The sequence below is a fragment of the Rhea americana genome, unplaced genomic scaffold, assembly GCF_003343005.1.
Source record: "Rhea americana isolate MKP2758 unplaced genomic scaffold, rheAme1 scaffold_176, whole genome shotgun sequence".
Classification (NCBI taxonomy): Eukaryota; Metazoa; Chordata; class Aves; order Rheiformes; family Rheidae; genus Rhea; species Rhea americana.
In genome coordinates, this window is record NW_028185883.1 from 598,001 (window position 1) to 613,292 (window position 15,292).

At 40.2% G+C, this 15,292-nt stretch overlaps 1 protein-coding gene and 1 long non-coding RNA gene across 3 annotated transcripts in view; one reads left to right on the forward strand and one right to left on the reverse strand.

Moving 5' to 3' along the window:
* KIF5B (kinesin family member 5B) overlaps positions 1 to 974 on the reverse strand; it is a 36,992-nt gene extending 36,018 nt beyond the window's left edge. Inside the window, exon 1 of the mRNA XM_085301377.1 lies at positions 589 to 974. Coding sequence (XP_085157503.1) covers positions 589 to 714 — 126 coding nt within the window. The 5' untranslated portion in view covers positions 715 to 974. The remainder of the gene's footprint in view (positions 1 to 588) is intronic.
* A 125-nt stretch (positions 975 to 1,099) lies between these two features.
* Positions 1,100 to 6,232, forward strand: LOC146597858 (uncharacterized). 2 transcript variants are annotated; one of them, XR_014895387.1, is made up of 3 exons: positions 1,100 to 1,186; positions 3,604 to 3,829; positions 5,534 to 6,232. It is a non-coding gene; the product is annotated as an uncharacterized LOC146597858 (long non-coding RNA). The 2 variants fall into 2 exon arrangements; XR_014895388.1 differs by having other exon boundaries at positions 5,802 to 6,232.
* The last annotated feature ends 9,060 nt before the right edge of the window (positions 6,233 to 15,292 follow it).

Genomic DNA, 15,292 nt, shown 5'->3' on the forward strand with positions numbered 1-15,292 from the left:
TTTTGTGCATTTTCTCTCTAAATTTTTTCTGTTGATAATTACATTACTGCTAGTTTCAATGCACACCTTTTGAGCAATTATTTAGGCCAAAGTCACTGCAGTTGCCAAAAAAGGCACAGCCTAGCCAGGGGACACTCTGCAGAGCTCGTCTGTCACACTCCRCCTCCTAACTCACACGTTTTCCGTGGGCGCACTGAAGCCTGCCCTGTGGCTCAGGCTCAGCAATGACAACTCGAGTTACACCCCAAGCTGCAAGTCTTTTGCTACGGCCTTTGTCCAGGTTTCCTGAGCAGCTACCACGGGCATGTCCTGCAACCATACAGACCCAGCCAAAGGACGCGCCCCCCAGCTGCTCCCCAGCTCCRCTCTCTGCCCCACCATGCCAGCCTCCAGCCTAGCCGGTCCCGTCTACCGCTCTGCCCAGTCCTCCTCCCTTTCCCACCCCTTACCCAAAACAGCCGCCCCCTCCCGAGGCGTCCCCGCCTCTCGCCTCACATCGCGCCCATCCCCGCGGTGTCTGACCCCACCGCCGCACGCCCCCCCCCAAGCGCTTCCTTCCCGCCTTTCCCGTGTGGGGCAGCCTCTCACCGCGATGACGACGGTATCCTCGCCCTGAAACTTGGCGACGTACTTGTCGCCACGGGTCACTTCGGACTCGTTGAGGGGCCTGAAGCGACACATCACTTTGATGTTACACTCCGCCGGGTCCGCCATCTTAGGCCAACGYCGCCGCCTCCGGGGCGCTCAGCTCCGCCGCCGCCCGCTGCCGCCTCTGCACCGCCCGCTCCGGGGGTCTCGCAAGCCGCCGTTGCCGCGGGAGGCCCGCGCCCGCCTGAGCAGAAGGGAAAGGGGAACGGCTCCTTCCTGGCCGCCGCTGCCGCCTCCTGCGCTCACTTCCTCCCCAATATGGCAGCCATGGCGGCGCCTGCAGCCGGCAAGCCCCGACCCTCCCCTCCTCGGGCAGAGGCGGCGCGGACGGCAGGGCCGGCAGGGGGTGACGTCACCCTCCGCAGCGCCCAGGCCCCGCCCCCCGGCTCGGAGGTGCTGCGCAGGCGCACCAGAGGCCCGGCTACGACGGGAGTTCTACGGCGCAGGCGCGAACCCGTCGCTGGGGAGGCCGAAGCGGGGCCACCCGGCGGGAGGATCGGCGCTCCAGGGTGCCGGCGCTCGCACTGGGCAGGCGCAGGCAGGATGAGGGGGCGGGCTCAAGAAGAGGCGTGGCTTTTCCTGGGGCGGGGCTTTGCGGGGTGGGGCTCCTCCGAGGAGTGGGAGGAGGGTGGGGTAGGGAGGTGGGCGGGAGCCGCGCTGTGCCGCCGGCGCGGCGCTAGGGAGCGCTGGCCCAGCCCCTCCCCCACCCACTTCCCCACGCGCGATCCRCGGAGGGGGGTTGCGCTCGCGTGGCTGGGGCTAACTTCGGCCACGGCTGCCGAGGGGCGAGGGCCGTTAGCCCTGACGGGGCCGGGCGCGCGCCTCGGCCGCCGCGGGCAGCGTTCCAAGCCAACGGCCGCCTCGCGGCGGTGAGGGGCGCGCGGCGCAGCCCTCTCCGTGCTGCCGCCCGCTAAGCGGGGTGAGCTTGGAGACTGACGGAGCGGCTTTGGCAGGCGTGAAGTTAAGGCGCTGGAGAGAGAAACCTTCTAAATTTCTTTATTTTTTTTTGCCCCCGCTGCCCGGCAGAGCTAAAGGGGAGGGGAGTGCATGAGTGAAAGCCTACTGTGAAGCTGTCTGTATTTTCTAAATCTCCTGTGAACTAATTCCTTGTTTGGAAACCTGTGGAGGCCATCTGGGGCTAGGAAGTCTGCAGTGGGCCAGAGCGTGTTGCACTGGTATGCAGCCTCTACAGCTCATTTCCCATGAGGAAATCTCTCCCCCATTTTTCCAAAAAAAAAGAATATGCACAATAGTGTTCTAAAGTTCCATTTATCACAAGTTTTATTTAGTACAGATTAAATGGAACTTTAATGCTAATCCATAGAAACTTGCTGACTGTATCTAGATTTAATAAGTTGTCAGGTAAGCCATCCAGATCACAGGCTCTCAGAAAAGTTTCAAGGTTTTAGCACCATACTGCTTCCCTGTAGCTATAACATGAACTTTTAGGTCAAAGTACAGGTTTACAGCTCAGCTCAGTTAAATCAACTTCCCATCAGAAATCACCATCTGAACTGGAAACTTTAAAAGGCCTAGGAAAAAAAAAAAATAGACAAGTGAGGGATTCTTCTTAAATTAGTAAATTCTAGTAGACCAGAATGACTTAGAATAGCAGTACCATTCCTTAAAAATTCCCTGAAAGTATACTTTTTTTTCATTAGAAAAGGAAAGATGATAGTGAATGTTAATAGGGACCATCTGAAATCAAGCAGCCTCCATTTTCAAGACCCTTCTTACTGCAAGGTTTTGAAAGGTGTGTTTTTACTTAGTATAGGCGTATGAGGTAGATCGTGTTTCAAAACTCCTCCATGCTAATCTGCATGTCAGGAAAGTTCCCTAATAATCTAATTTCATCTACAGCTTTTTTTTTTCATACTGTAGTGCAAAAAATACTTTTTGTGCCTTGTTTGAGGCAAGCCCTAAATCTTCTAAATTGAGATCGTGTTGTAACAGGTTTATTTTTCTGCTGTAGTTAAAACCTCTGCAGGACTGTGCTATCTTGATCAGAGCGGCAACAGTTACCTCTCCCGACCTCCCAGTGCACTTTAGGTGTTTGGTAAGGCCAAGGCTATGTCCACCTTTAGAAGGTGCACTGCTGCTCCAGTGCACCTAGCCCTATCTAGCATACGGGCATCTATCTAGAGTTCTGTTTAACTACTTTCAATAAAACATTTCAAACATAGTGCTTGTCTTCCTGAAAATGTGAGAAAAGCCTATTTTTGTTGATTTCTATTTTAGAATTTGTGAATTTATATCCCAGTCAGCAAGATACATTAATATGCCTAACTCAACTATTTCTTGGACTGTTCATGTGCTTATGAGTAGGCACGTGTTTGTACAGCTGCTGGATTTGGATCCTTACAGATTTCCTGTGACAGGAGGTTATTATTTTTATGAAGGGCACATGAATTATTTACTATTTTTTCAGTTAATTTTCTTTAATATGTGAGGAAAAATAAATGTTATCGGATAAATCAACAACTTCATGATTATTACTCCCAGCTGAAACACTGCTGAGATATTCTTTACCCTAGTCTATTTAAGAAACTTGTAATTATCATTATCTGCAACCCAAGGGGACGTATCATTAGCTCCATTTGCTGACACACAGTACTCAAAGTACGAACAACTTGGTAAAGGAAAAGAACTCATAATAAAATGGTTCTCAAGAAAATAAATGCTTAGGCCTGCTTATCTTTCAAATGCTTCAAATAACATACACTTCACAAAGTGATAGTATAGACTCATGACTAGGTAGTTACACATTTTAATTATGTTGTAACAAAAAATAGCAGAATGTATGAATCATGCAGAAGGAACTGCCCACTTCCAGGCTGTTGATTACATGCAAGCTCTTGGGAGAGCTGATTGATGGTCTCTCTCAAACTGGCTATGGGAAACCTTACTAAATGAATTCCCTTGAACTAAACATGCATGTTCTCATATTCATTCCAGGTATTCGGTTGCAAAGATTCTCCTCTGTGATCTGCTCTTCAAAATGTTCAGCACCCATTCTTTCTCRTGACCCATTTACAGTCCAACAATGAGGCAACGTATTCACAGAGGGCAGTGTGTTATCTCTATTGGCTCTAACATGGAATATCAAACAGCTGTCTTGATGACTTGTATTTAAAGCTATGGTGTCACTTTCCCAAAAGTAGGACAGAGACCAAATGTCCTGGTAAGCTTCCAATATTGTCACAATTAAAAAATTCTTTTTCATTTTTAATTGGAAATGTATTTTACCACCTTTTCTGTATTATGTAATTGTCTGTCTATACCATACTTTCTCAGTTATTTAGGTTGAAAGACTGTTTAAAAGTAATCTGTTACAGTGAGAAAATATGATATATCAGCTTTCATAAAAAGTGAATCTTCCTGTCTGGTATTTAAATGCGGTATGACCTCATAAATGAAATACATTTTCTAAAGAAATAATTTATCTAACAAGTATGGTAAAGTTTCTCAGTAAAGCGCAATGTCTTTTAATAAAAGTGGTTTATCTAGCCAATTTATGTCTGCTAGTTCACTAACCATGTTTCTTCTCATCTATAACCTATGCAATAATCTAGAAATTCTTTTATGATTTGCAGTTCCCATAGATCTCTAATGTCTTCCTGATATTAAAAGATCATCATATTAAGCAAAGGGAATTAGCAAACACGAGGCTTGCAGTGAAACTATATCTGGATAATGATGTAATTAACCATGAAAATTGTTTTGGCAGAATGACAGTAATCTTGATTTGATCTTAAAAGAATATTGCATATTTGAATAAATCTTTAAACCAGGTGTTTGTGGAGAAGCAAATTAAACCTACTTCCTCCTGCCCTTTAAAGAATGAAGTTCTGAGATGGTAGATTCATCAGCTGACAGTACTTGTTGAAATTCAGTGTTCCTGATGCAAACACAAGCACTCTTTTCATTTTAATTTGCAATGTGCTGGAAAAATATAGCACACAACTTTGAGAACCAAGGCATATTCTAGGTCAAATTTATTCTGAATTTGCAAATCAATTTGTAGGACAAATGAGTGATTAGTTTGCTAGATATGCTGCACTTGGAACAAAATTCTTTGTTGCTTGTAACATCCTCTGTCAAAAAAGGCTCTTAAGATAATTTATGAAGTCTCATGTCATTGCTTGACACTAAAAAAACCTTAATTAACAGTAGCAAGGTTTTATTTTGGACAGCTTATTCAAATACATTTTAAAGTCTCTTTACCAGCAAAGAAACTAAGTGTGTTCAGTCAGTTCAGCTTGGGGAACTCACTAACTAACTAAACTGAGATTAAAAGAAAGTTGAATGGATGAAATCCAGTGGCTTAAGATACTACTGGAGTCAAACTTGATTATCTAAAGGTCTCATTCAGTTATAAAATTATAAAGCTTCCTTTTGCTCCAGCAAACAATATGACATTGGAATGTATCTCCTGTCCCAGTCAAGTTTAGGCTTTTGTATAAACTAGCAGGATGAAACATGTATTGAGGATGCAGCTGCTGATGCACATTAACTTCTTGTCATAAATATGAACAATTATAAAAATTAATTTTATTTTTACTTTTTCTAACTAGAAATGCATACAAAACAAAAGTTGACCTCTAATTTATTCCTAATCACCAAAACCCTATTTAATTGTTTCTAACAATGTTAGACTAATTAAAAGCAAAATTAAACTCTGGGAATAAGATCATATAAGTTTATTTTGGCTACTTTATGCAAATGCATGCAAAAATTCTGTAAGCTTGCTATCTAAAGCATTGACTCTGAATCCTATTTGGAGAAGGGCTATTCTCAGGTTTTTTTCATTGCTTGTAATCACCACTGGATTGTATTTTTCTTGCTGGGTGCTTGCCTCAAGCATTTTTTTTTTTAATGTTGGCAGCTGTGTTTGATCTGGGAGCTGAAGCTGAAAGCAAGGAGCGCATCTTTTTTGAATTCAAGAAGCAGGAAGATACTTGATTCATGTGCAGGCAGAGGGTGGGGTTTGAGAAAGAACTGGGAAAAACAGCTGGGATAAAAGAGGCAAGGCAGAAGAGCCAAGTTTGGAGACTTAAGAGAAATAGGTAGAAAGGCAGAAAGGTCTGTGACTGCTGCAGGAACTTCTCCAAAGCCATGAATGGAATCTAAGATCCTTCACTTTCCCTTGTCAGCAAAGAGGCACAGAACCCTTCAGCAAGCAGGTGAAGCTCAGAAGGCCCACACACAGAGGGAGACCATGGACGTTGTTCGTGAAAGGCAGTGGACTTGAAGTCCAGTCATGAGAATGTCTGTATGTTCACTGAGCTATTCCAAAAAATTTTGTCTCAGGTGCTATAGAACAAAATTGATGCCAATGTGGTATCACATAGGGAAATTTCTGGGCTTGTTATAAATACCTCTTATGCCTGTCAATCCATTTTACAAGTGTTCTAGAAAGAAATAGGCAAAAGTTAGTACACAATGAAATGGTTAAAGGTTAAATTGAACATATGTCTTGCATTTAATAGATGAAGCGTCTAAGGAAAATAAATTAAAACATATGAACCTTTAAATCCAGAAGATCTCTCTCTTGTTAAACTTTGCTTTTGGCAAATGGGGATTTTTTTTTTTCCTGGCTGATCAAGCTGTCAGGAGATGATATCAAGAAGAGCATGATATTGACAATAGCCTGATTTCAGTGGATGGCTATAAAGATCATTCTGCCACCTACTTAGCTGGTGGTGAAATTGGCATTTCACAGGAACCAAAGAAATTGGATCCTCACCTGGAGTGAAAAATGGAAGTCAGCCTTACCTATGTAGTCAACATTTCTCTTTGTGCTTGTCTTCGAGTTACTTTTTCTTTTCTGTTTAGTTTCAGTTTTGTGTTTCCTCTTTTTCTTCACTGCAGGATTGCTCTTCCTAAGGAGTATGTCCTGGTAACCTTACTTGGAAGTAGCAAAAGTGTACAAATGTACAAAATTGCAGGTACAAGACCTGCATTTGAAAAATATAGCTCTGTTCATTTGTAAACAGTAAGAAGTTCTTAGGGGCCACATGTTATATCTTGAACTTCACAAACAACATTAGATCTAAAAATCATTCATCTTTTTGGAAAGTGACAGTCATATTTCCTCACTGATGTAGCATGTAGATTGTTTTGCTTTATTATTCCAAGTACTTTTATGTGCCAAAAACATCACTGTAATATAATCAAAGTTAGATTGTAGCTAATTTGTCTTACTTCATATCCTATACTGAGAGAAAACCAAGGACTGGAAACTAAGTTGAATGACAAAGAAATGTCATTGTACAGAATCGTCATATATCTACGTAATATGTATTACCTGTTATAATATTTGTGTTATATATCATGTACTTTAAAGCACATCACAGTTCTTCAGTGGTTTCATGTAGCTAGCTATAGCATGTCAGAAGTCCTATGCAATGCCCCATCTTGAGTGTGGATGCACACATCCATGGGCAGGGAGGAGGGGTGTTGAGAGCTTCTGTCTTTGTTATGTTAAGATTTTGCAGGTGATTTGGTCATATCTTATGTGCAATGATTTAAAAAGGCTTTTGGTGGAACTTGCGGAACACCCGCTGACTCTTCTGCTTCCACTCTGGTTAAGAGTAGTCACCTGCATCAATCCTTAAAAGAACGTTTGCCTCAGTTCATATGTTTTTCTGCATTTAGATTTATAGTGTCTAAGGAATCAGACAGGAGTTGTTCAAAACCATCCTGTAGTATGATTCTTTAAAATATAAAGCTCAAAGGAAGTGTTTCAGAAGGCTTAGCTTACTACTTAGGGGGGGACCTGAAAGGTTGCTAGAGTAGAGCTAACATTTTGCCTTTCTTCTCATTTGTTAATTTTTGTAGCTAACTGGCCAAACTTGTCATTGGCTTCAATCAGCCAAGTGAAAAGCATAGACAGAATCAGTTCAAGATACATGGGTTTTGTTTACTCCCAATACTGTTCCAATAATGACTGCCTGGCTAGATCTTTTTGTCCGGTTCATGCACCATGATATTGAAGGAAAATTAGACTAGATTCCTAAGTACTACGTCGTATTAGATCACCTTAAAAGGACACCTAACAGCTAGCAGGATAGTTTTTGCAAATGTAAAAAACTGCTTATCATCCACCTGCTGTCTGTGGCAGCAGAAAATGCAGAATGAGATCCAGTCCTCTCACTGAGTTGCTTAACTGGAGTATAACTTTTAGGTGTACCATGAAGCAGTTCTCTTAAAGCAAGTACCTAAGTACAGTGTATAATCAAGTAACTAGTAGCTAGTTATCATCTGATAAAAAGAATCACTGTGAGACATAGAAGTAGTGCAGCAATTTTATATAACTAGCTACAGAGTACTAACCATATAGCAAACCTTTCGATCTTGACTCAGAGATTTCCTTTTTTTTCTTTTGAACATCTGTCAGTGCCCTGAGTCTGCCAATAGGCCTAAATTGCCCTCACCAGCCTCATCCATGATCCCCAGCCCTGCACTCTCTGCCCCTGTGCCTGGGAGCTTCACTGAAGATCAGACCTGGCCTCCCAGACCTTGCCTGAGCTATGTTGCAGGTGGACCCTGCTCTGTTCCCTGCTAGTCTTGACTTTTTGACTAGATGTCCTGGACGAGCTTGACCATGAACCTGACTTGTCACCTCGCCTTTGTCTTATGCTCAATGGACTGTTGCTGGAACCCATTACTGTCACCATCCTGCTTGGCTGGAGCAGGACTGTGCCCTTGCTAATGAGGGCTCTACCCCTGCTCCGGTCACCCCAGCTTCCGGTTGCCCAGTGGAGCAGTCCCACTCTTGTTGCTCCCTGACAACAACTGGCATATGTCTCCTAGGAGTCATCACTTCAGATCCAGCTCCTGCTGCTCTGCCATTTTATACGGGATTTTATTTTCCAGCACTCTCAGCCTGGTGCTTTTCATGGTCACTGCACACACACATACACACACACACGCTAATTATAAAATATATATTTATTTTTAAATGTAGTTCAGGTCAGAGAGATGACTATACACAGTTGGCTTCTTACTTAGCAAATTTGAAACATGTTTATACTCAAAATCATGTCAGAGATCTATTGGCAAAAATTTATTTTATAATCTCTGCTTAGTAAGCTCTGTAGAAATAATGCTGGTGGAGAGAAATCCAAACCCTTTTCTAGCTCTTTCAGCAACAGAATTAACTAAATTCTGCCATTTACTGCTGGTGACAGCATGTGAGACATGCAGAGCACAGCTGACTTTGAGAATCCAATTTGAAATTGCTAGGCTGAATTGCTGCTTTTTAAAGTTGTATGCTGAACAAATTTCTCTGTCAATGGTAAACACGCCAGACCTGTTGGGGGGCAGGAGAGAGAGAAACTGGAGGAGTGGTGCTTCAAAATTAACTTTTTATATTGTCTTAAGTTCCTGGTGACCTCACATAGATTCACCACTCTGACTTCTAATCTTCCCATAAATGGCTATGTGCCTTGCATGCGGAAAAGTAGAAGAGTCTTCATTAGCTGGAGAGCTGCCATAAAGTAAGGGTGTGTGTGCATGCATGCACATGTATTTGCCATAGTGCTATTCATACAGTTTTCTCCATCTCCTTGGAGTGATATTTTCACTAAGCTGATTTAGCATGCTGTCCACAAGATACAGTAGGGAGGTTCCAACAGCTTTTCAGGATGTTTAGTGGAAGTCTCTTTTCTTATCTGGATTTTTGCCAGACCTTATGACATTGAATTACAATGTGGGAAAGCAGCAGCTCTGGGTCATTATTCAGAAGCTTTGGCTCTAAAGTGCTGATTTAGCACACTAAGGAGTGGCTGAGTCAAAAAAGAAAGAAAGAAAGAAAATCAGTAACGGATGAGGCAGGTACTAATCACTTTCTGGCAACATCTGAAGAGCTTTTGTCATCCTAAGTAAGCTTCAGTCACATCCATATTTCATTCAGGTAGCTGAATAGCATTTATATAGCTATACTCTGCCTCTCCAGCCCTGTAATGTTTTCCCTTGATATCCTTTTTGTCTTTCTTTACCAGTTTCCAGTGGGTACCTTGGGTAGTTCGAAAGAAGTGTAGCTACTAATATAATCTTTCTTGCCCCTTCATCTGATCACATTTAATTCTCTGCTCCTTGAGAACTATAGTAATTTCAAGATCACTGGGTTTGTGTTCTGAGCTTTGCATGACTTTGTCAATATTAATTTAACTGTTCTTGCCTCTGTTCATGGCTTTCTTGTCCTGTTTTCTCTGTCAGTGATCCCAGGCTAGTTCTTCCTTTTCTTCCAGAGTTTCCACAATGCTTTCTACTACATTCCTCCAGCTGTCAAACCCTCTTGTGCGGCCTTTGGTTTCTCTCATCTCATCCACTGTATCTCCACCCAGTCATGGGTCAGCAGGATAGTCAGTCTGCATAGACCTCATGCTGTGGCACTGAGATCACTGAAGCTGTCCAGGTTAGCTATGGTATACATAGTTGAGATATGTTTATGTATACATACTCAAAATGTGCAGCATAGTACAGATAAGCACTGACTCGGTAGCCTGTTCAGAAACAAAATTGCTACAGAGTGAATTTCATTTGCATAAAGAGTATTATATTTTTCTCCTTCCAATATTGATACCTTGTGTTCCTATTAACTCGCACAGGGATGGAAGAGTGTGGAGAAAGACAGGAACTTTTTCAGAAAACACTGTTTTATTCCCTTTGGAGAAACAGATAAATTGAAAATTTTGGAAAAATCTGAAATGCAGCTTTGAAGGGAAATGTTTTTGCTCATCATAGTCAGTGAAATAGTTTTAAAATAACGTGTAAAATGGTTTTACATACACACTTTAATTCTTCAGAATATTTTCTAAAGTGAATAAGTAGTCAAAATTAATTTAGTTTACGTCAAACTTCTAGTATTAGACATCAACAGTTCTTGTACGTAGTAGGCCAAATTTACATTGGTCCTTACTGCTCAGAGTCAGCAGCCTGTAATAATTTACAGGTCAGGTTCCTTTTGCAAGTGTTTCTCTGGAACAGACCCTTCTTTGTCTCTATTATGAAATTCTGTCTTTGTTTACCTGTCAACATAATCTTCCTTTTTGTTTTGAGGTCAATAAGGTTGATAATTTCCATTTCCAACACTTTAATTCTACCTATAATTCAAATATGTCATCAAGAACAATAACAAAATTCTAAAATAGTATCGTTTGCATTTGTTGTTGTTCAAAAGTGAATAACTTTTTTTTATTGCCTCGGTAAATACACTATCAGTATTTTGTATGTGATAGCCAAATCATGTATATTTTTCACTCTTAAGGAAATCAAGTGCTGATGATCAGGCATCTAGTGCAGAGATAGTTCCCCAAATTTTTGTAAACATGAGAGAGGAATTGACAATTTCTGGGTATATCTTCACTATCTATCAGGATCTCATGGTTAACAGTGGCATAGGTGAGTACCAGTCCTGTTAAGCTTTTTAAAATGTATGTATAGTGGGTGTTTTGCTTTTAATCTAGAATGTGCAAGGTTAATTATATCGATCTTTTATTCATGTATTTACTAGATGACCAGCTATCTGGAGCAGTTATCTTTGCTGTATGGGGATGTATACTGGCTACAGAAAGATTGGTCCTATTTCCATCATTGGAAGATACAACCTTCCAACAGGTACAGGAAGCAGCACTTGTTGCTATAGTTTTAGACTTAAGTAGTGTCTTAAGAGACTTACATAAGATGAGGTAGGAGTCAGCACACAAGTTCATGTTGTTTTAATATTAGAAATGAATTGGATTGCTCTTGTGTTCCCTGTAGCCAGATTTCTCTTGGAAAAGATAGACAACAATAATACATTGTTATAAGAAACTTTATGATTGAGTTTGATAAGGTTATGGCATCGGATCATGAAACAAGATAAAAATGACCCTGAAGTTACCATTAAAGACTGAGGTAATTGTTTTTTTGTGTCCAATTTGTTAGCAAGGCTAATACCCAAATGCCAGTTGGAGACCAGATTTCAGTGTGTTTGCACTGCACTCGTTTTAGCCTCACTTTACAGAATTTCTGCTGATCAGCTATGGGAGTCAGGCAGGGGCGGGTTTGGTGCTTTGGCAAGATGCACTAGCTGCTACTTCCATTGCTAGAAATTCTTGGAACATCTTCAGATCTTTTGGGCAATTTACTTAACAAAATTCCTACTACTGTAAGGACATATGCAAATGTTCACTCCTGCTTTCTTTTTATTTTACATCAGAGGCATAGCTTTGTCCTTTTTCTCTGGGTCTTAAGTCAGTATAGGCAACTGGGAGTGGTATGTAATCTGATGGAGCGTGCACGATGTAGTCATATGCATCTTTTCAACTAGATATCTGTTGCAGTGGCTCTTGAATCACCTGAGATTTAATTCAGTGACTTAAGTGGTCTTTTTCATTCTTTTTTTCCTGTTTTCTAAACTGTGCAAAGATCTAAATCCACCAACTGAGAAGTAGTGCTTATCAGCTTGGAAGACTGACTATCTGTAACTCTAAACTGCCTAGACCTCTTCTTTCTCAGTCAAATGAAAGATTTCGTAAGAAATCCTAAATGAACATTTGTGGATGTTGAATGTGTAACAAGAGCTGTTTTTGCTCTGAGTATGAAGTATATTTTTGTTTTTTCCCATTTGCATGTAGACGTGGGAAGTGGCACAGCCCTTTCCTTGGGAGGCAGGCATACCCTTTCTTTTTGCACTTCACAGCTCAACAGCAAGACTTGGTCTGTAAAAAAAAGACATAGAGTACTAGCATGCTGGTTGCATCGCTTAAGAATTAATTAGAAATTGCCATCCTGTATAAATCTTTACTAAGATCACTGAAGGCCGTATGGGAAATAGAAGAGTTTAGAGGAAAACTCCTTTTTAGAAAATTTCATACGTATTAATGAAAGGACTCCTTAAAAATAGCAGACTCCTTAAAATAGTGAAATGATTGTTTTTTTTTGTTTCAAATAATGTTTCTGTTCTGAGAAAAATTCTGCATAAACATGACAGTTTTTTACTTAGCAAATTGTTTCTTCTGTCTATAAGCATTTTATTTGCACACACTAGTGGAAAAATAATTCTTCTTTGCTTTTTRTTCCTGTTAGACATGCTTAAAGTTAATAAGCTAGATTCTACTCCTTCCTATAATAGTCAACAGGATTTACTACATCACTAACATATATGTTTATATAACATATAGGGAGAACACTGTAAAAGGTGCAAAGGTTTGGTTTGCTTTAGGTAGGCTTCTCATGAGATTAGCAGTGTTTACGGCTTTCACCAGTCCTCAAGGTCCAGCATTAAAATAAAAACATCTAAACAAGACTTTGAAGTTGCTGTTAGCTGATTATTTGATTATTATTTTCCCTAGATTAGTTCACTGCCACAAAGAAAAACAAAATAAAACAGCATAGCTAGGAATCTTTTATTTATGGGAACATTGTTCTTCTGCTAGTAAAATTGCTTTTTTGGTAGAAATATCAAGAGAAGACAGACTGACTAAGGAAGCTTCATATCCCATACTATATTAGATCATCAGTATTCATAGTCTGTAGTCTTGACTGGTGTCCAAGAGAATCTTTTCAGCATTTTGATGGGGGGGAAAGCTGAAATTCTGTCTATCAGAGAGATACTGTGCCCTTTCTTTGACCTTGTCCTGTGGCAGAAGCATTAAATAACCAGAACAGTTAAACATCTTGTGTATGGACAAAGATGAGTATCTCTAGAGGGTGATCTGTGTCATTGTAAGATAGGTCAGATAAATTGTCCTTGGAGAAGCCCATGTGCTTTCTGTGGACTATAAGAAAGAGTCCAAGTAAACTAGTTCTTAGCTTTGGGCAGCCAAATCCTAGATGCCTAAAGCTTAGGTAGGATGAATACGGAACTGGATTCTTAAAAACGGGAATTTTATTCAGATGATTACGTTTACTCGTGGAGTCCTAAACAGTAAATTTAATCCACCTTCTTAAGGAGTTTTACGGAAAACTGCTTATAGGAGGAATGCATCAATCTCAAAACTTCCTTTTTAATTACATGATAATCTAAGGTGTGCTGCATATATTTAGTACAACTTTTTGGAACAATTTTGTCAAAGGAGAGGCTGTATTTGGCACTCATATTCGGCTGTAGGATAAAAACAGTTATCTATGTGTATTTTGCAAAGATCAAATAGAATCCATTGAGAATGTTATTGATTCAAAACTTTTCACTCTCCATAAAGAGCTCTGTCTTTAGTCCTATGAAAGGGCTTGTTAGACTCTGACGTGATTTATTAGGATCTAGAAGATGTAGCTGCCAAACAGTGTTAGTGTAGATAGTAAAAAACATAGGGTATAGTTGCATTTCGGGCACATACATGCATGCCTTCCCCTACTCCCAAAGTGCCACAGCTTCTCAGTTGTTTTGTCTGACCTATTGTTACACTTCTTCTATAGAAAAAGAAAAAGGAAAAGGAAAAGGAAAGGGAAAGGGAAAAAGGAAAGGGAAAGGGAAAAAGGAAAGGGAAAGGGAAAAGGAAAGGAAAAAGGGAAAGGGAAAAGGGAAAGGGAAAAGAAAGGAAAAGGAGATGGAGGCTGGCTTTTAAAAAGTTTAAAATAAACATTTTACTTTCATGTCAGAGACAAATTTGGCAAATACTTCCAGTAAATTTRAAAGAAAAGTAATGAACAATCATCTTCAAAACAATGCTTTACAGATTAACTGAACAACCTGCCAGTAACAGACTATTATGCACCTTTTCTGTCAGGTTCCAGAGACATTATTATCCATGAAAGTACGTTAAATTGAATGATAAATAGAGTCAATGGAATGAAAACAAATCTAAATACAGAATTATGTATTAAAATCATCTGCCTGCATGGCATTAAAAAGCTTTGATTTACTGATGCATCCTGTGTATTTAATTAACACTTGCAATGACCAAAATCTGACATTTATAGGCAAAGCACAGCACACAATTTTCCTATTAAATTATTTATTTCATGTGGGTATCAGAGTGATCTTTTTTTTTTGGTGGAACAACAAGACAATCACATGAAAAATAAGTTACCGTGTGTTATTTTAAGAAACATTTCTGCTATTTTCTTTTTGTCTCTAAATGTACAGCTTGTTTTCATAAACTCCAACTTATGTAAGCTGATAAAATAGTCCTTGTCATCATTTAATGTATTTCAATAATTTAAAATCAAATCATAAAACTCTTAATGTGTGCAGTCAAAAATGAAGAGCAGTACCTCTGGTACTTTCACCAGGGTCTGTGATCTTTTCAACTTTGTTTGTCCAGGTGAGAGAACCTTTCCACTGCTGCAACAGAGTTATGAACATAACAAATTCCACAAAATTTAAGATCTAGGTTTTGAAGATATGAAATGGTATGATATGGTAAGATATGAATTGTTCTAATACTAGACTGCTGAAACAGATACCCGCAGTCTAATTAATCTGTATACGATAGTTCTCATTCAAACAACTTTCTGACATTTTAACTTCAGTAATGCTTGCGATTTCCTAAGGAGTCACTGGGTAGGGGGATGTTGAAAGGTGATGAATAAAGCAAAGGAAATTTTATTTGCTGAAATCAAAATGTGAAATAATCTATTTTGACAGAATTAATTTCCCTCGATTTTATCTGCTTTGATGTATTGTGTTGTAAGTGAATCAAATCAATGACCAAAG